The 22,471-nt window shown below is 38.0% G+C and overlaps 1 protein-coding gene across 1 annotated transcript in view; it reads right to left on the bottom strand.

Annotated features, from left to right (window-relative positions):
- CORO1C (coronin 1C) overlaps positions 1–7,337 on the bottom strand; it is a gene marked incomplete in the record, with an annotated part of 336,830 nt that extends 329,493 nt beyond the window's left edge. Inside the window, 1 exon segment of the mRNA XM_053702142.1 lies at positions 6,094–7,337. Within this exon segment, the coding sequence (XP_053558117.1) occupies positions 6,094–7,231 (1,138 nt within the window).
- Between the last annotated feature and the right edge of the window lie 15,134 nt (positions 7,338–22,471).

Genomic DNA, 22,471 nt, shown 5'->3' with positions numbered 1-22,471 from the left:
CTGTGGCAAACTTGTGACTAACTCCTTCAATGGGAGTTTAACTTGTGACTAACTCCAATCTCCCCTCAGTAGCAGCTCTCTGAAGGGAAAATGGGCCTCACATCGTTCTGAGGACCCCTCTAAATGAAGAATCTAGAGCACCTCAATTCTTCATCTTATTCCATTGAAGACAAGAAAAAGACTGGAATACCAAAGAGGTGGAAGGTATTAAGTGCTCCTAGAGCTTTTGAAATCTTTGCCTCCTCCTAGTGGCCAGGAGTGGAATTCCAGGAGTAATTGCTCATAGACTTTCACCACATTATGAAAAAAGGGTCAGGAACTGTAACCAAAGCCTACACCACCATGTTTTTAGGTGGGTATTAGATGACGCCCCCTTTCTGCTAAATATTCATCATTGTCAAAAATCAGTAATGAAAGGGATGAAAGCTTGGTGTGAGCTACTTAGAAATATAGGGCAAGCAAAATGTTTGTAGGTATGATTTAAGTTCTATATCCACCCTAGTACCAATTACCACAAAGATTTACCAAAGAAAGAATAGAGTATAGAGCATTATAAATACAGTGAATAAAGTGAAGGTAAACTTTAATGAATGAAAGCCCGTTTTTTTAAAATACTATTAAAAGCAGGGGCACTTTCATTCATAAAAGTTTACAAAGCAGCCGTTTTGATTAAAAACTTACCTTTTTTTCTTTTCACAGCCAGAGCAGCTTCCCCCTCCTGGAAATCCTCTCTTCACACATCAGCAATGACTAATCCGGCTTCCTCCAATCACGGCTTTCCCCCCAGGGTAGTCATTGCCTGAGGTCATGCTATGATTGGAGAAAGCCGGTAGTACAATTTCAGGATTCAGATAGAGCATACCATTTAAACAACTTTCCAATTTACTTCTGTTACTAAATCTGCTTCCTTCCCTTGATCAATACACTGCAGAGAGCTAGCTATGCACCAATCACTAGCTAGCTCCCACTAGTGTAGGGTATGTACATATTATTTTTCAACAATGGATACCAAGAGAAAAAAATACATTTGAAAATAGGAGTGAATTTAAAAGTGTCTTAAAGGGACACTCAAGTCAAAACAAACTTTTATGATTCAGACAGAGCAGCAGCATAAGCCATTTTCCAATTTACTTCCATTAACACATTTTGCACAGTATTTTTATATTTACACTTTCTGGGGAAGAAGATCTTACTGAGCATGTGCACAAGCTCACAGGGTATACATATACTAGTCTGTGATTGGCTGATGGCTGTCACATGATACGGGGGGGGGCAGAAAATAGAAAAAATAAATTTGTCAGGAAAAAATCTACTGTTTATATGAAATTCAGAGTAAGTGTTATTGTATTGTCTTTTTATTATGCACTTGTTTATTATGTAATTCTACTGTATTTAAAGGGACAGTCAACACCAGAATCTGTGTTGTTTAAAAAGAAAGATAATCCCTTTATTACTCATTCCCCAGTTTTGCATATCCAACACAGTTATAATAATACACGTTTTACCTCTGTAATTATCTTGTATCTAAGCCTCTGCTGACTGCCTCCTTATTTCAGTTCTTTTGACAGACATGCATTTTAGCCAGTCAGTGCTCACTCCTAGGTCACTTTACGTGCATGAGCTCAATGTTATCTATATGAAACATGTGAACTAATGCCCTCTAGTGGTCAAAATGTATTCAGATTAGAGGCAGTCTTCAAGGTCTAAGAAATTAGCATATGAATCTCCTAGGTTTAGCTTTCAACTAAGAATACCAAGAGAACAAAGCAAAATTGGTAATAAAAGTAAATTGGGAAGTTGTTTAAAATTGCATGCCCTATTTAAATCATGAAAGTTTTTTTTGGACTTGACTGTCCCTTTAATGGTCCTTTAATATAAAATGCTCTATCTGAATCATGCAAGTTTAATTTCCCCTTTCCTATCCCCTTTAAAATTGCATGCCCTATAGGGTTCAAGAAAGTTTAATTTTTACTTTAGTGTCCCTTTAACCAACACAAACATTTGCTGGCTAACTTCACTTAAAGCCACCTCCTGGAGTAAAAAAGGCGTTTCCCACTGCTGTATGTGGCAAGACCCCACCAATTGCCTTACCAATAGCTGTAAATATTGTCTTCAGAGAGACTCGCAACAAAAAAATATTATAAAACCTACACATTTCGATCTATACACAATTGAAAAGAAAAAAAAACATTATGGCTCAAATAACGTAGCTTTTGAAATATTTTTTATTCTTCTCTATTTTAGGAGTTGGAAAAGTTCTAAGTGTTTTTAATTTGTGTGCACCAAAATCTCCCTTTCCCCTATCTTCTCTGATTTGTTAATTCATTTTTAAAATCATTTCCTATCTCAGGGTGGCAGGATCTGTGGAGAAGAAAACCCATAGGGGTTGAAATCAGAATTATGTCTTGCTAAAGATGTGATTGGACAATTCAACTGGGGAATAGGGCTACTTTTCTGGAGATTTCTATTTGTGTTTGGACAGGACTTGATGCTTGTTTAGAAGTTCTTCAGAAGTAACAAAAACTGGAATGTCACCTACATTCTGCAATAAGTCTCTCTATGTTCTTTGTAAATGTTCTCAGGACAATGGAAAGTCAATAAACAAAATGATTATCCACAAGGTGAATTGGAAAGAACATTAACGAATTGTGGCAACTGGGAATATGAAAATACAATTTTTTGAGGTTCACAGACACAATAAATTTGAGTGGAGAGATATAACTGATAATAGCTAGTAAATAATCCATTGTTAAATGCAATATTTTAACATGCTTTTGCAATGTCTGAAGTTTAGTAGAGAAAATGTATGCAAGCTGGTCTAGTAATATCTTTATTACGTTCAAGACCCAAAGACCCAAATAGAAAAAGCAAAAGTGTTCCTACTACAGTTTTCTGGGGATGGCTCATTTTATATTATTTTACATGAGTGAAGTCTCCCTTTACATTTCTCTGGGTATACTGTGTTTTTAAATGTGTGTTTTTGTATCAAGGTGAGGTAATGGTTAAATCATATGGTATTTAAGGAGCAGCTCACAGGTGTTCTGGATTAGCATGAGTAAGGGTTAACGCCTGAAACGTTGCATTTGCTGCTGGGTGTCTATGCTGTATGAAGCTGTAAAGGATAAATACATGCTATAAAACTTGCAAAACCATTTTCCTTCAAATTATTGGTGCTGTGGACTTCAGTTGTTACTACATTTACATTTCTCTGGATATCAAAATTCTTAACCAGCAGGAATTTTAATTAATTTCTTGAAGGATAATTATATGATCTTGAATTTCTGTTTCATGTAAGCCTTAAAATCACACAAATATATATTTCTTTTGGAGCAACTATGAACATCCAGTGTCTTAACCAAAGTACCCTTCTGGCAATATTAGCGGTCGCCATGGGTATATTTTGGCCTAGGCCAACTAGAACTGTGCCTAGGGCAGCAGAATTTTAGTGGAGCAGCACATTTTGAAGGACAGATTGGTTTCTTAATACTGGGTAGCGCTCCAATGAGAAATACATGGTTTACTGGTCTAAAGGTGGCTTACAGAAGGAAGTAATCTCTTTTGCATGCTTTTTTGTGTGGCTTAAAGAAATGGGTGAATAATCAGCTACTCTGTTTGTGATTATATATATGTGGTGAGTTAAAATGGGTGGTTGCCACTCATTTTAAGAGGACAATACATTCAATATCATATAATATGATAGGATATAACTAATATTATCGAAAAAGTAAATTCTTTCTCTCTATTAAGACAGAAACGCTACCAATAAGACAAGAAAAACATGAAATTTAAGAGTTTACTGAGATGCACTAAGTCACTAATTGTTCCTTGTGCAGAGGAGGCTTGCCTGGTAGTTCAGGGCTGGACCTGCTTTTATAGTTTGGATCAAAGTGATATTTCAAGAGAATTCTAAATGAGGCTGCTCCCAGGTGGTGACTCAAAGAATAAGCTACTGATCTGTTCATTCCTGGTTGAGTACTTCTCGTGTGTGTGTGTAAAATCTATGTAAAACTGAACATGACAATTTTATAGTTATAAGAACCATAGGTAACAAAACAAAACAAAAACAAAACATATAAAAATGTAATAAATCAAAATTCTAAAGCATAAGTGATACCGTTTTAAATAAAAATGAGGTTGTATGGTAGCATTCATCCAAGGCACAGCCTACTAGATAATTCTTGGACTGGAATATAAAGTAAACACAGATGGGTGAAAGGGCAATCACTGCTAATATGTGCAGCAACAGCAAAACTTACTAATGAGAACCCCATCGGGTGCCATAATACAAGTATTTATAAGCTCCTATGGGAACCTGACTGAACACTTGATAGGCTGCTCCAGCAAAAAGTAAAATATGGAACCAAATAGGTGCACACACTAGCCCTGAGGTGCTGTAACAACCATCTAGTCAAAATCAGAATAATCAATACTATGTAGTTAACTATTCCTTAGCTGCCCAGTCGTTGGATAACAGCAATCTTATACTTATAGTTGCATATGGTAATGAAAACAATAGAAAACATTTATTTATTTTGGTAACATCAAGTGAGAAAAGAAAGAAAGTACTGCAATGGAAATATATAAAAGAATTCAAAATGTGGGTTTATAGCTTAGATATTAATTGCAAGTACTATACAGTGTAAATTCTTCATACTGGAAAGAAAAAAAATATTCTATATACTCTAAGCAAACAAAATAGGTTATAGTGCATTCAACATACAATTATAAGTAGTAGGTGCCTTTTTCTCCACCGAAAGACAAATATATATATATATATATTTTAATATAGATCTTCTAAATCGCTGAAATATAGGTTTTATATTCCCTGTAAAGTAAATATTGGGCTAATGGTAAATATTTGGTCAATGGTGATTACATAATAGATTGATGAGTCAGTAATTTTCTTAAAGGGACAGTCAAGTCAAAATTAAACTTTCACGATTCAGATAGTGCATGCAATTTTAAACACTTTTTAAATTTACTTTTGTCATCACATTTTCTTTGTTCAAACCTAAACTTAGAAAGGCTCAAACTGATTTCTAAGCCCTTGTAGGTCGCCTCTTATCTCAGTGCAGTTTTTCACAGTTAAGACACTGCTAGTTAATGTGTGCCATTTAGACAACATTGTGCTCACTCCCGTGGAGTTATTTATGAGCCAACACTGATTGGCTAAAATGCAAGTCTAAGCAGAGACTGAGACACAAGGTAATCACAGAGGTAAAAAGTATATTAATATAAGCGTGTGGGTTATGCAAAACTGGGGAATGGATAATAAAGGGATTATCTTTCTTTTTAAACAATACATTTTTTTTCAAGTAGACTGTCCCTTTAAGAGGAAGAAGATAAAACAGGGGGGGACCAAGAGGCAAGGAATGGAGAAAAATACACACCTAGGGGTCAATTTATCAAGATCCGTATGGAGCTTGATGCCCCTAAAGACCTCTGCTCCATAACCTGTTTGCCTGCTATGAGGCGGCGGACAGAAATCAACCCGATCGAATATGATTGGGTTGATTGACACCCCCTGCTAGCGGCTGATTATCTGCAGGGCAGCATTGCACCAGCAGTTCACAAAAACTTCTGGTGCAATGATAAATGCCAACAGCATATGCTGTCAGCATTTATCGACGTGCGGCAGACATGATACGCTACATCGTATCATGTCCGCTCGCACATTAATAAATTTACCCTGAGGGAGCAAAAAGAAGGGAAGAATAAAAAACACGCAATGACAGATATGAAGAGAGACAGGGATAAGGTAGAAAGATAAACTGACAGAGGGAAGGTGAGAGAGTACACACAAGCACAGGGAAGGAGTTTAGCATGTACATATTCTCTTTGTTTAATATATACATATGGCTAATTTATACATTTTTAAAATAATGGGTAAATAATTTTAGACATTTTAGAACAACAGTGACAAAATACATTTCTTCTAGCTAATGTTAGATATGGAGAAACAGGCAAGTATGCGTTAGAAACCACAAGAACGTTTTAGTGACATTCATAGAAAGTAGGAGAGACAATAATGGAATTAAAGCTTTCAGGCAAACAATTGATTTATATTATTTTAATGCCAATAATGGTCATTACCTCTTTTGGGTTTGAAATCAAAGCTTTTGCTTTTTGTAGAGGTCTCAAAGGCTTTCCTTGCATCTGCCACTGAAAGGTATTTTGATTCATCTACCTCTTGATTTCTGTCTTGGTAAATGTGACCTACTGGAATCACAACACTCTCGCCGGAGATCTCCTTAGTGTGCACAGCACTATCATTAGTAGGTGTGTCTGCTCTGAAATCTGATACACTGTTGTGATGCACTGGGTTACAAATGGTTGTCTCCTTACTCACTAGTAAAGAACTGTCCGCATTTCTTGCCAGGGATATAGGACATTCTACGTCTTTTCCATTTTCTGAGTGGATATCTTTCTCAATATTAGTATCAGAATGACTGTTGAATTTGAGAAACAAATTGTTTGCTTCAACATTTTTGTCCACCTCTTCCGTTGCCTTCGTACCTGACATACAATTTTTCTTTTTTTGACTGCCGTTATATATTGTCATTTCTAAGTTCACATACGGTACAATACCCTGGTCCAGACTTCCCACTTCTTCCTTCTCCATATTTTCAGTACCTTCACAGTTTACTAAATGTCCTTGCAATTTAAGTTTGGTAACTTGTCTGTTTTCAGAGCAACTTTCTGAAACAGAACGCTGAATTTTTGGCATTTTTCCTCTGAGAAATATTAAACTCTCACTAAGAGTTCTTCTGTATAGCTTTGCTTTCTTAATACCACAGTCCTCTGTGCCAATGCTTTTTTGAAAATGTTTTTGTGCAGAAGATTGCCCCAGCTTCTCACAAAATGTGAATGTTGCAGGGTACTCTTGTTCATTCCATATTCTACATTCTTCTTCCTCCATTTTATAAAGTATAACATTCACATTTCCTCTCAGAGCATCAGCATTCCAGTAATTTTTCTCCAACATTTCACTTTTATCTTCAGTTATATCCTCAACTGCACAGCAACCATTATCTAACATTTCTTTTATACCATTCTGTTTATCTTCCTCCTTTGGTTTTCTCTGGATTAAATCTTCATCTGATTTCTTCTTTATACAATGCAAAGACTCTATCACACAAATGTTCTCTTTTGGTTGTTCTAAAATCACATCTCCTGCATAAGCTTGCAAGGTTTTTAGTTGTTCAGAAAGACACACATCAATATTTTCCATCCGTTTCCCTGCTGGGGTGTGGAGTATGACTGTGTTTTTTGTTCCAAGATCCAATGGATTAGAATAAGAGGTGGATGCATGATTAAGCAGATTGTGAAACTTTGTCTCATTTCCCTTAACTTCTTCTCCATGGCTGGACTTGAATTCCCCTTCTAATTTTTCCATGCATAGCTTCAAGCTCTTAGCTGACCTGTTGATTTTATCAGCAGAGGTTGTAACTAAATATGAAGAGATCATAGGGTTCATAATGCTTAGATGTCAATCATAGATCTTCTATTAGAGAGTAATGTAAATTACACTTGACTCTCTAACTTCAATATTACACTCTTCTGTTATGGGACTGAATATGTAGAAGTCATAATGAGTAAACTGCTAAATGCCATTCTGTAATAACATTTGACTGAATGCATATTTAAAATAACTCACTCCATACCCATGAAATCTGGGCAAAGATAGAAAAACAAAAACATAATAAAATCACTATTCAATGGCTCTTGCAAACTCTCATGCATCTTACAAAATGTGCTCAGTTATAAAAGTAGTATTTGCTTGAGAAAACCATTTCCTCCAGAAAAACTGTATCTTAAAGAAAGTTGAGAATCAATGTAGGTAGCAATAATGTAAAGAAAATAAGCAAAAGAAAGTCAGCATTGCTCTTTGTTGCTCTGGTCCAATTTGCAGAAAGTACAGGGTTTGCTTTTAGCGATGCAAATCAACAGCTCTCTTTAGTTTAAAAAAAAAAAAAAAATCTGAAAGCCTGCATTGGTTAAATGAATTACTAGCTATAAAAATATTCACGGGGTAAACATTAGAAAGAGGCAGGCATAGCTGGATTAAGTATTCAGAGAGAAGAGCTTACTGATGTACACTTACTGTCAGAGAGGGGGCAATACCATAAAAGCACAAAAAATCATTTGTTACTATGAATACACAGTATAATTCCAAAGCCATGAAAACTGTGTTTATGCCTCTCATTGAATATAGATTTGTACATCAATGTTAAATGTATTATTTATGTATTTACCATGTTTGTGTTGACACAACAATAGTAAAGTCAGATGGTTTTAGAAGACTTCAAACCCATGTGATTATTAAAGGGATAGGAAAATAAAAAATTAAACTTGCATGATTCAGATAACGCATGCTATTTTAAGACACTTTTAAATTCACTTCTATTTTCAAATGTTCTTTGCTCTCTTGGTATCCATTGTTGAAAAATAACATGTTCATATCCTACACTAGTGGAAGCCAGCTTGTAATTAGTGCCTGCACATATTTGTCTCTTGTGATTGGCTGACTAAATGTGCACAGCTAGCTCTCAGTAGTGAATTGCTGCTTCTTCAGCAAATGATATCAAGGGAATAAAAGTAAATTGGAAAGCTGTTTAAAAGTGTATGTTCTATCTGAATCCTTAAAGAAAACCCCCACATAATTTATGCTTAATTGATAAATTAATTTTTTTCATGATGGTGAGAGTCCACAATTCATTACTCTTGGGAATTACCATTCTCTACAACTAGGAGGATGCAAAGATTCCCAAACCCCAAGAGCTCTATAAAACCCCTCCCACCTCGCACATACCTTAGTCTAATGTATAGCTAAGCAAAGTGAGGTAAGAAAAAGGAATAAGAGCCATAAAAGGAATAGGGAAAAAAGATGTACTGAAGAAAAAAACCTAACCCCCAAAAAACAAAAGGGTGGGGTCTTGTTGGCTCTCACCACCATGAAAGAAATTAATTAACAGGTAAGCATAAATTATGTTTTCTTTATACAAGTGGTGAGTCCACAATGCATTACTCTTGGGAACTAATACCCAAGCTGTGGAGTCCACAAGTAATAACAGAGGGATTTAAAAAAAAAAATTAAAAAAAAATGTCACTGAACAATTAAATTCACAACCCCACTTGAAATAAATCAAACAGGCAAAAAAAAGCAAACAGACAACTGCCTAAATAACCTTCCTATCAAAGGCTGCTTCAGAAGAAGCAAAAACATCGAAATGTTAGAATTAAGTACAAGTATGCAAAGAAGACGAAGTAGCTGCCTTGCAAATATGATCAACTGAAGCCTCGTTCTTGAAAGCCAAAGAAGTGGCAACTGACCTAGTAGAATGAGCAGTAATCTGCTGTGGTGGAGGCTGACTGGCCTTCAAATAAGCTTTGTGAATCAAAAGTTTCAACCAAGAGGCCAAAGAAACAGCAGAAGCTTTCTGACCCTTCTTGGGTCCAGAAATAAGAATGAAAAAATTGGAAGTTTGTCTAAAATCTTTAGTAGCATCAAGGTAATATTTCAATACCCTAACAACATCCAAACAATGCAAAAATCTCTCATAAGCATTCTTAGGATTACGAAACAAAGAACAACAATCTTCCTAATTACAGGCTTACAAGTCTGAATCAAGGTTTCAATCACAGAATCAGATAAATCCCTACGTTTAAGCACTAAGTGTTCAATTTCAATGCCATCAAGTTCAGAGACTTGAGATCCGGGTGGAAAAAATGGACCTTGGGACAGAAGGTCTGACCACAGAGGAAGAGGCAAAGGTGGGCAGCTGGACATCTGAACTAAATCGGCATACCAAATCCTGCAAGGCCAAGCTGGGTAATCAGTATTACAGACGACTTCTCTAGCCTTATCTTGGAAATTACTCTGGGAAAAAGAACCAGAGGCGGAAACAGATAAAGCAGGCTGAAAAGGCCAAGGAACTACTAGAGCATCCACTAACTCTGCCTGAGGATCCCTGGACCTCGCAAAGTATCTGGGAAGTTTGTTGTTTAAATGAGAGGCCATCAGATCTATCTCTGGGAGATCCCAAAGATCCACAATCTGATTGAGCACATCCTGACAAAGAGGCCACTCCTCTAGAGATTGACAACTGAGAAAGTCTGCCTCCCAGTTGTTCACTCCTGGAATATGAATTGCAGAAACTAGACAAGAATTGGTTTCTGCCCATTAGAGAACTCGAGAGACCTCCAACATTGCCAGGGAACTGTCCCCTTTGATGGTTGACATAAGCTACTGCTGTGAAATTGTCTGTCGGAAAATGCAGACGAGCCTCCCTCTTCAACAGAGGCCAAGCTTAAAGGGCACTGACAATTGCATAGAGTTCTAGACCATTGAATGGTAAAATTGCCTCCCAAGGATCCCAAACTCCCTGTGCTATCAGCTCCCAAACCGAAAGACTTGCATCTGTAGTGATCACAGTCCAGGTAGGATGAGCAAAAGAAGCCCTCTGAATAATAAACTGATGATCCTGCCACTAAGTTAGAGACTGACTTGTACTAGGATCCAAAAATAGCCTTTAAAACAGCTGAGTATAATCCCTGTCATCATAACAGGAGATAAATTAGGACAATAAAAAGGACCATCCTTTAAAAGGAACACACCTGTTACAAGCAATCATCCTTGAAAAAGCTATTAGGAAAATTGGTGAATCGATCGTTGGAGTTTGCTGTTCTTAAGGACATTGTAAGGACTATTTTACTGCTGGTTTGCTCGGCTATTCTCCTTTTTAGTTAATTGTGCATGTTGTATGTTCATGATACATGTTACTGAGCGGAAGATATTAGCTGTAATGCCTGTACACAGTATTGTCCTTTGTCCTGTAAATTTTGTACATTTTTAATAAACATTTTATTCTTATGAGCTACTGTTCCTGTTTTATATGGAGGAAGCTGAGGAGTTAAAAACCTACCTGCTTAACCACTTAGAGCTAAGTTATAATACATTGCTGTGTGAGTACCAGTCAATTAGACTATATTCCTCTTTGAAAAAAACGGTCTTCACTATTGTTTGTTCTCTTTGTTATTTCTCTGCATAATTGTAAAAAAAAACACCAAGATGGAGTGCCGAGGTGCCCGATACCTACTTGCCTATACACTAAGAGCTGAGTTATAGCTCAAAAGTGTGCGAGTACATGACCACTCATTCACTCACTTCACTATTGTAAGTTTCCATTTGTCACTTTCCCTTTTTTCCTGGTCTATTTCCAGCACTCAATAGAATCTAGATGGAATCTTAACCTGTTGGATTGAAGGACTACATCCTTTTACTTTATTTTACACAATTGTTTTGGCATAATCCCTGCACCATTAACGCAGTATACAAAGCTGAAGAGTCCTCATGTGAAATCGAGCAAATGGAATGGAAATGAGAAAGACAGAAGGTTCAGACAAGCTGACACCAAGTTTAGATCACATTTTTTTGCTGACAGGTGGTTGTGATGTCTCCATGACCTCTTTTTAATTGCTTTAAATAAAAACTTTGTTTTATTTTACGGCTTCATGCCTGGAACCTTTTTTCTTTATATTCATTTGGGGAGTGAGGGAGCATCTTAGTTCATCTGTGAAGCCTACAAACCTCTGGTCCTAAGATAATAAGGGGGAGACTGATGTTCAGTCATTTAGTCAGGGAAGCAATCATGGCAGGAGAAGAAGAAATAGGAGAGGAAGGAGAAGGGTTAACTTCTCAAATCAAGATAATGAAACCACAGATGATGATTCCCTCTCCAATTTCTCTACTAGCAGGGAAAATCAGACTATATCTAGTGTAAATGCTCAATCCTCTCAGGTTTTTCGGTCAGCCATGAAAAACAAAGCAGGGGATATAGAACACCCAGCAGGCACCAGGGGGAGACAGATACTCTCTAAGGAAAAATCACAAAGAAGTAACTAAAAATGTAGTCATTAATATTTCCTCTTACACTTTAACTAAACATGAGTCCAAAGTCCTAAATCTTGGTTTGGGGTTTTGTCCGTCACAAAAATTTTACCTATTCCAGACCATCTTAGACATTAACAAATTTGTCAGAAAGATGACATTACGTTATGTAGACACTTCAGAGACGAGGGGAAAGAATCTAGAGATCAGACTTCCCCTGGGGACAGTGTGGAATCCAATTCCCTATTTTCATTTCCAGATGTGTGGAGTTGTTACCCTTCAAAGTTTGGAATCTGAACAAGAGTATAACACCTCAAATAGGGAAGCAATACCTCCTTGTTTCAAGAATAAATCCTGTTTTTACCCTATACAATCAAGAGGTAAAGTGTTGGAAACGTTCCACAAAAGGGTATTGGAGGATCTTAGTTGTCTAAACACCACTACTGCTAACTGCTCAAATTTGTCAGAAAAATGAAAGGGAGGCTTTATCGTCTCTTGAAAACAATAGGTCCATTGTGATTAAGCAAGGAGACAAAGGCGGCAACATAGTAGTGATGGACAGACAAACATACATAGACGAAGCATTGAGACAACTGACAGATGAGACATCATACTGTACATTAGGTAGCAACCCCACCAGACATTTCCAACGCAAATTAAGGTCTTTGCTGGATGATGGTCTTCATGAAGGGTTTCTGGATACAAGTACCTTTGATTATCTGTATGTTATCAATCCAGGTATTCCTGTCTTTCACTACCTGCCTAGAGGACATCCTATCGTTGCAGGGATTTTTTTTTTTATATGAACATCTGTCCAAATGGATTGAAAGTATCTTGCAACAATTGGTTACGTCACTCCAGAGTTATTTGAAGGACACTACTCATTTGTTGACCCTTCTTGAGCCTTTGCAGGTGGTGAAGGATATGAGCTGGTTAACAGTTGATGTCACTGCTCTCTACACGTCTCTTCCCCACATATTAGGTCTTGGAGAAGTAAAATTATTTTTAAATAGGATGACCAATTACAATGATGAGACCATTACCTACATTCTTAAGGTTATCCAGTTCTTACTTGAGCACAATTACTTTTTGTTCGAGGGCACTTACTGTCTCCAGAAGAGGGGGACTGCGATGGGGCAAAATTCTGCTAAATCTACCACTAAACAGTCTACTCATAGTAATATGGTGCCTACATTTGTAACCAAATATTCCTTACAATATAAAAAAATATATGCAACATTGTTAAAAAGTATCTTCCCATTTTATATGGGGATGAATTGTTGAAATATACTATTAGAGATGGTTGCAGGGTTGTTTATGCAAGGAATCTAACTATTAGTAACATTGCATCCCCTAGTACATTAAAGGGACACTGAACCCACATTTTTTCTTTCATGAGTCAGATAGAGCATGACATTTTAAGCAACTTTCTAATTTACTCCTATTATCAAATTTTCTTAATTTTCTTGGTATCTTTATTTGAAATGCAAGAATGTAAGTTTAGATGCCTTCCCATTTTTGGTGAACAACCTGGGTTGTCCTTGCTGATTGATGGATACATTCATCCACCAATAAAAAAGTGCTGTCTAGAGTTCTGAACCCAAAAAAAGCTCAGACGCCTTCTTTTTCAAATAAAGATAGCAAGAGAACGAAGAAAATGTGATTATAGGAGTAAATTAGAAAGTTGCTTAAAATTGCATGCTCTATCTGAATCACGAAAGAAAATGTTTGGGTTCAGTGTCCCTTTAAGGAGTGAGAGTAATGAGAGCTCATAGTTAACCCACAATGGTACCTTCAAGTGTGGTCAAAATTGTAAGGCATATGAACATCTGAGTACGGGCCCAAGTTTTTCTTCATATCTTACAGGACAGACCTTTAATATCAAAGGGTGCATAAACTGTTCATCCAAATTTGTGATTTACCTCATTTAGTGCACACATTTAAAACAGTACGTGGGTATGACCACCCGTGATGTTCGTACTAGAATTTGTTAACACTTGGGGTACATCACGAACAATAAAAGATGTTCAGAACTCGCAAGACATTTCTTAGATCTAAAGAAAAAAGGATGGACAATATGTCAGAGCACTCAGAAAAAATGATGATGGTATCAATTGGTATATCAAGGCAATGGACACCCAACTAGATATAAAATATAACTTTTATTCACAATATTAAAAAATATATGTATCATAAGTGGATAGAAATAAGAGATATGTGGTGTGTTAAAACTTAGATTAATATGATCTGACCTGGCAACCAACCAGGGTATAGAGATTATGATATAATCAATCACTATATAAACAATTATAATCGTTATAAGACAACATAATTTAGATTTTTAGGGATTATAAAAGTTTATAAAGACGTCCCTCAAGGCACACAGTGAAGAGCTGCAAGTAAAGGCACTGCTATTGAGAGCACCAAAACGAATTTACAAGACGAGTTAGTGTTAAGTCCAAATTATTATAATAGCTGCCAAATGAAGGTGCAAGATAATAGGCCAGCTGACAAGAAAAGCACCTGATAGAAACTATATCAAATTAAAGTATGCTGTAGTGCTAATCAATCTCTTATATAGAGAGTAGATACAGGTGAAACTCGAAAAATTAGAATATTGTGCAAAAGTTCATTTATTTCACTAAAGCATTTTAAAAGGTGAAACTAATATATGAGATAGATTAATTATATGCAAAGCAAGATAGTTCAAGCCGTGATTTGTCATAATTGTGATGATTATGGCTCACAGCTCATGAAAACCCCAAATCCACAATCTCAGAAAACTAGAATATTGTGAAAAGGTGCACTATTCTAGGCTCAAAGTGTCCCACTCTAATCAGCTAATTAAGCCATAACACCTGCAAAGGGTTCCTGAGCCTTTAAATGATCTCTCAGTCTGGTTCAGTAGGAATCACAATCATGGGAAAGACTGCTGACCTGACAGTTGTGCAGAAAACAATCATTGACACCCTACATAAGGAGGGAAAGCCTCAAAAGGTAATTGCAAAAGAAGTTGGATGTTCCCAAAGTGCTGTATCAAAGCACATTAATAGAAAGTTATGTGGAAGGGAAAAGTGTGGAAGAAAAAGGTGCACAAGCAGCAGGGATGAATGCAGCCTAGAGAGGATTCTCAGGAAAAGGCCATTCAAAAGAGTTGGGGACTTTCACAAGGAGTTGACTGAGGCTGGAGTCAGTGCATCAAGAGCCACCACACACAGACGGATCCTGGACATGGGCTTCATATGTCGTATTCCTCTTGTCAAGCCACTCCTGAACAACAAACAACGTCAGAAGCGTCTTACCTGGGCTAAAGAAAAACAGACCTGGTCTGTTGCTCAGTGGTCCAAAGTCCTCTTTTCTGATGAGAGCAAATTTTGCATCTCATTTGGAAACCAAGGACCCAGAGTCTGGAGAAAGAATGGAAAGGCACACACTGCAAGATGCTTGAAGTCCAGTGTGAAGTTTCCACAGTCTGTGTTGATTTGGGGAGCCATGTCATCTGCTGGTGTTGGTCCACTGTGCTTCATTAAGTCCAGGGTCAACGCAGTCATCTACCAGGAGATTTTGAAGCACTTCATGTTTCCTTCTGCAGACAAGCTCTATGGGGATGCTGACTTTGTTTTCCAGTAGGACTTGGCACCTGCCCACACTGCCAAAAGCACCAAAACCTGGTTCAATGACCGTGGGATTACTGTGCTTGATTGGCCAGCAAACTCGCCTGACCTGAGCCCCATAGAGAATCTATGGGGCATTGCCAAGAGAAAGATGAGAGACATGAGACCGAACAATGCAGAAGAGCTGAAGGCCGCTATTGAAGCATACTGGTCTTCCATAACACCTCAGCAGTGCCACAGGCTGATAGCTTCCATGCCACGCCGCATTGAGGCAGTAATTGGTGCAAAAGGGGCCCAAACCAAGTACTGAGTACATACAGTATGCATGCTTATACTTTTCAGAGGTCCGATATTGTTCTATGTACAATCCTTGTTTAATTGATTGCATGTAATATTCTAATTTTCTGAGATTATGGATTTGGGGTTTTCATGAGCTGTAAGCCATAATCATCACAATTATGACAAATCACAGCTTGAACTATCTTGCTTTGCATGTAATGAGTCTATCTCATTTATTAGTTTCACCTTTTAAGTTGCATTAGTGAAATAAATGAACTTTTGCACGATATTCTAATTTTTCGAGTTTCACCTGTATATCAGGTGCAAGTTAGGAGCTAGCAGTAAATATAAGTGCCATGGTAATAACATAAAGCAGCTCACAAACTGAAGTAAGCGATAATATAAATATCTAATAAGCAAAAGAAAAGCGCCAAACTAATAAGTAAGGGCAAGATAAGTTCATGCCACAAGTTACAGACGATATAAGCGCTATTTGCAAAATAGTAATCGATAACCAATGAGGTGATATAAATTAAAATGATCTCTAACAAAATTAGATGAAATTTTAACTAGAATTTCTATATTTATAATCTATAAGACTGATAATGTGGTTGCCAGTTCGGGAAAAATGCCTAGATGTTGTCTAGGTATGGAAACACTGCAATAGCCTGAGACCTGATCACACACAAATGGGCACTCAAAAACTTTGTGAATATTCTTGGAACTGTTGCCAGAGTAAATGGTAAAGCAACAAATGGAAAATGCCTGTCTTGAAAAGCAAACCTCAGAAACTGGAAAATATTTCTGTGAATAGGAAAAAATAGGCTAAACAAAAAGCAGAATAGTCTGAATAGTTTCCATTCTGAAAGATGGAATCCTTACAAACATATTTAGAGCTTTTAGATCTAGAACTGGTCTGAAAGTACCTTCCTTATTTGGAACAATCAAGAGATTTGGATAAACTCCCATCCCCTGTTCCTGCAAAGGAACTGCAACAATCAACTCCCATATCTTCCAGATCTGAGACAGTGTCAGGTTTCCTCTTAGAGAATGGTTAATACCATCATCAGACCGTCCCTTTAAGGATTCCAATACTTCAATCACTCCACCCTATATAAACACCACATTGGCCCTTCCCTCATTGCTTAGTATTGAAGTGAATATCTCATTCTTATCCTGAGCCTATCCTGTGAACGCTGTTCACACCTCAGTCTCCCTGCTGCTGCAGATTCACCTGTGAACGCTGTTCACACTGAAGTTATTTTGTTGTTCCTCTCTTAACTGTGAACGCTGTTCACACTTTATTCGCAACATACAGCAAACCTGCTTTAACTCTCATTCTGTGTCAGTGTCTTTCCGGATTTACCCTTCACCTACCTACAACTCGGATCTCCGGTTTCACTTACAGCTCTGCTCTACTTCCAAGTGCTACGCTAACGGCTCTCCTTGCGGTGACGTCACACGCCTGCTGCTCACTCTCTCCAGATCAACCGCTTTCAGTCTGTGTACTCTCTACCACTCCATAATTAGTAAGTGTGCAAATTTGTCTAAGATATATTCACATATCTATTTCTATATCTCTCACCTGCCTTATTGTTACTTTGTTGCCGGATAACTCTGATTAACTACTGCTCAGCTTAACCTTTGCCGTATTGACTCTTATTTTTTCATACCATTTTTATGTTTTTCAACCGGTTCTACCTATAATACAAGGGGTCATATTCTCTGCCATTTTTACATGTTTGTGCACATACTTTTTTCTCTTTTTTATGATCTTGCATTCCTTGGGAAAACTAAAGTACATTTCTCCCTGCTGCAATTGTTAGTGCTAATTAGCACATGTGGCAGCAATAGGGTTAATGTGCTTGTAAATCCCTATAACAATTACAGCCTGGTGATACAAGGTAACCACTATTGCTCCTACACTTACAAGTGTGGTTCCCTGTATCTTTTTGCTACAAATTATTATTAGTATCTATTTGACTCAGCAGTTGTGGTTCAGTAGTTCATTCGCTATTGTCTGTATTTTTCTAGATACAAGACTGAGCATTGTGACAGAATACTAAGCCTTTCCAATTATGGACCCAGCTGAGATCAATGTCCAGATGCAAGCATTAAATCAAAGGGTTGACCTTTTAACTACTGGGTTAAATACCCTTAAAGCAGAAAATGATTCACTTAAAGCCTATATTAGGGACGTAGTGGATAAAAGAATCCCTCTTACAGAACCGCAGGTTAGCCCCCCAGAAAAGTTCTATGGTGACAGGACCCTCTATAGGGAGTTTAAAAATGCCTGTCTGTTAATGTTTGCGCTCAAGCCACAAACCTACCCTAATGACAGGGTTAGAGTACTCACTACTATATTATATCTTAGAGGAGAGCCACGTACCTGGGCTAATACCTATTTTGAAAGTAATGAAGAGATATTGAATTCTCTTGAGAATTTTTTCATAGCAATGGGTCAACTTTATGAAGATCCTTACAAGCAGCTTACCGCTGAAAACACTATGAGGGCTCTTAAACAAAAAAAGAGAGTGGTAGAGGACTATATCACAGAATTCAAAAAGTGGGCAAAGGATTCCCAGTGGAACAACCTTTCCCTCAGAAATCAATTCAGATTAGGCCTCTCAGATGGTATTAAGGATGAGCTATCAAGATCAGAGCTCCCTAACACTCTAGAAGAGTTAATGACACTCAGCATAGCTATAGATAGGCGTCTTAGGGAAAGACACCAGGAAAGGTCCAGTCATGACCCTATCTCAAAAAAGCTTGGTACAAGTACACATGTTCAATCATCCAGCAAAAGTTCTACTGAACCTATGGAGATTGGATTCGTAAAAGGACCTTTATCACCCCAAGAAAAACTTAGAAGACGTACTAATAACTTATGTTTATACTGTGCATCTGAGGACCATACAGTCAAGGAATGTCCTTCCCTCTTGAGACAAAATAAGGGTAAGAACCTTTCTCAATCCTTTTGTTGTAACACCCAGCACAGTTCATCCTCTTATCTAAGATTACACCTTCTTTTGCAGTGGGATCAGTTGCGTCTACCCGCCTCCGCGATAATTGACTCTGGAGCCACAGCTTCCTACATTGATAAAGATTTCTGCACTACCAATAAAATACCACTGATGAAAAAAAACTCTCCTGTCTTTTTAAGAGGTATAGATGGGAATCCCATAACCACTGGGCCTGTAGATTACCATACTATCCCCCTACTGGTAACATGTTCTGACCACCATAAGGAATACTTATCATTTGACGTTATTTGTTCTCCTGTTTCACCTATAGTTTTAGGCATTCAATGGTTACATACACATAACCCACAGATTAATTGGAATACATCAACACTTACATTTAATTCTCCTTATTGTATAAAAACCTGTCTCCCAAACAGCATTCTTCAAACTTCTGTAGTGACTACTCATAGTGACATACCTGAAGTTTATAGAGATTTTACAGATGTCTTTAGTAAAAAGGAGGCTGAAAGTCTTCCTCCTCATAGGAAGTACGATTGTCCCATAGAGATCTATCCAGGATCAGAGATTCCCTTTGGACACATATTTCCACTATCAAATTCTGAATTAGAACACCTCAAAACTTATCTGGAAGAGAACTTAAAAAAAGGCTTTATCCGACCTTCCACCTCTCCAGCTGGAGCAGGTATTTTTTTTGTTAAAAATAAAGATGGGACTCTTAGACCCATAGCTGACTATCGTCAATTAAACAAGATCACAGTGAAGAATCGTTACCCCCTACCTCTTATCCCTGAGCTCATTGAGAGACTCGAAGGGGCTAGATTCTTCACGAAGTTAGATCTAAGGGGAGCATACAATCTGGTCCGTATAAGATCTGGCGACGAATGGCTGACGGCGTTTCGTACTCGGTACGGCCTCTTTGAATACGTCTTCATGCCATTCGGGTTGTGTAATGCCCCTGCTACCTTCCAGCATCTGATAAACGACCTATTTAGAGACGTCCTAGACGTATTTATAGTTATTTACTTGGATGATATCCTTATATACTCCAAGACCTATGAACAGCATGTACATCATGTTAGACAAGTTTTATCTAGGCTAAGGAGTAATTACTTGTATGTCAAGGCTGAGAAATGCATTTTCAATTCACAAACTATTTCGTTCCTTGGATATGAGATCTCCCCTTCTGGGATTCATATGGAGGATAAGAAAATAACAGCAATATTAAATTGGCCTACACCAAAGTCCAAACGTCAGGTACAGTGTTTCATGGGGTTTGCTAACTTTTATCGTAAATTTATAAGAAATTTTTCTAAGTTAGCAATACCTCTAACCAGACTTACTAAAGCCAACATACCTTTTAAATGGACAGTTGAGTCACAGGAAGCTTTTGATTTCTTCAAACAGAAATTCACTAGTGCACCTATTCTACATTTTCCAGACCCTAAACTCCAGTATATTTTAGAGGTCGACGCCTCCAATTATGCGATAGGTGCAGTTTTATCACAAAGGCTCGCCATAACGAAACCTTTACACCCTGTGGCCTTCTACTCACGAACCCTAAGCACCGCTGAACAAAACTACCCCATAGGGGAGAAGGAACTCCTCGCCATAAAACTTTCTCTCGAACATTGGCGTCACCTATTAGAAGGTACTGAATTACCAACTCTGATATATACAGACCACCGTAATCTCCAATACCTGAAAACTACAAGAACCTTATCCGCCAGACAAGTTAGGTGGAACCTCTTTTTCTCACGGTTTAACTTCCTCATTAACTACCGTCCATCCTCAAAAAAACAGAAGGCAGATGCTCTCTCACGAATGCCGGGAGAACCGAATACCTCTCATCCTCAACAGACTGTGATTCCTTCTCAGAACTTTCTTTGTTTTACTTTTGACAGTTTACCTCTTCTTATGAAGGAACAACAAACTGATCAGACTAAACCACTTCCCCTCTTACAACGTAATTCAGAGGGTTGCTACTGTTTCCACAACCGTCTTTATATTCCACCATCTCTTAGAAGATCTCTACTCGAAGCAGTACACGACTCCCCTCTTGCTGGACACCCTGGAATTGCTAAAACTCAAGAATTAGCCAAAAGGAACTATTGGTGGCCAAAGATGAGTAGTGATATTACACAACATGTCTTAACATGTCCTACTTGTACCACTTCTAAGAGGAAAAAACAACCTCCCTATGGTCTTTTACTCCCACTACCAACTCCCAAAAGACCTTGGACTGAAATTGCCTTAGATTTCATAGTTGACTTACCACTATCCGCAAGAAACAATACTATCCTTGTTGTCGTAGACCTATTCACCAAAATGTGCCATTTCATCCCATTTAACAAGTTACCTACTTCTCTCGAGACTGTTCAGCTCCTCATCAATCATGTTATCAAACTTCATGGTTTACCTCAAACTATACTATCCGACCGTGGAACTCAATTCTCCAGTAAATTATGGAAGGAATTCTGTAGATTATTCCACATTGATAGACGACTGACCAGTGCATACCACCCACAGTCAAATGGACAAACGAAACGTTGTAACCAATGGCTAGAACAATTCCTGAGGTCCTACTGCTCCACACAACAACATCTCTGGGCAGAATATCTTCCATATGCTGAGTTCTGCTATAATAATACATTACACTCAGCTACTAATCAGACACCATTTTACTCTAACTATGGCTTCCATCCTACATTTCAATTACATCCAACCCAAGATTCTACCTCTCCCACCATTTCTGAGATCTCAAACATCATCTCTTCGAACTTCAAGTGTATTGAGACCTCTATACAGAACGCTAAAACTATGTACAAAAAATATTATGATAGACATAGGACACCACCACCACAATATAAGGTTGGAGATTTGGTCTGGCTCTCGACCAAGAATCTCAGAATGAATTGTCCCTCCAAAAAACTGTCACCTCTCTATGTTGGACCTTATCCAATAGAACACATAATCAATGTCAATGCAGTTCGTCTCACTCTACCTAGTACTTTGAAAATCCACCCAACCTTTCATGTGTCCCTGCTTAAGCCGTACCATGCTCTGAGGGGATCTTCCAAACCTTCCTACATTCCCCCTGTTCAAATTGATCCGAACCTAGAATACGAAGTTCGAGATATACTGGATTCACGGCTCAGTCATGGCACTCTGCAGTACCTGGTTAGTTGGAAGGGCTACCCTCAGGATGATGATTCTTGGGAACCGGCGACTAACATTTCAGCTCCCAGGTTGATCTCTCGTTTCCATCAGAGGAACCCTGAACGTCCAGCACCTTGAGCTCCGGTGTGGCTCCTTGAAGGGGGGATCCTGTCAGGTTTCCTCTTAGAGAATGGTTAATACCATCATCAGACCGTCCCTTTAAGGATTCCAATACTTCAATCACTCCACCCTATATAAACACCACATTGGCCCTTCCCTCATTGCTTAGTATTGAAGTGAATATCTCATTCTTATCCTGAGCCTATCCTGTGAACGCTGTTCACACCTCAGTCTCCCTGCTGCTGCAGATTCACCTGTGAACGCTGTTCACACTGAAGTTATTTTGTTGTTCCTCTCTTAACTGTGAACGCTGTTCACACTTTATTCGCAACATACAGCAAACCTGCTTTAACTCTCATTCTGTGTCAGTGTCTTTCCGGATTTACCCTTCACCTACCTACAACTCGGATCTCCGGTTTCACTTACAG

This window comes from Bombina bombina, chromosome 2, assembly GCF_027579735.1.
Source record: "Bombina bombina isolate aBomBom1 chromosome 2, aBomBom1.pri, whole genome shotgun sequence".
Lineage (NCBI taxonomy): Eukaryota > Metazoa > Chordata > Amphibia > Anura > Bombinatoridae > Bombina > Bombina bombina.
Note: the sequence above shows the minus strand (reverse complement) of the source record. Positions and strands in the feature narration are given on the sequence as shown.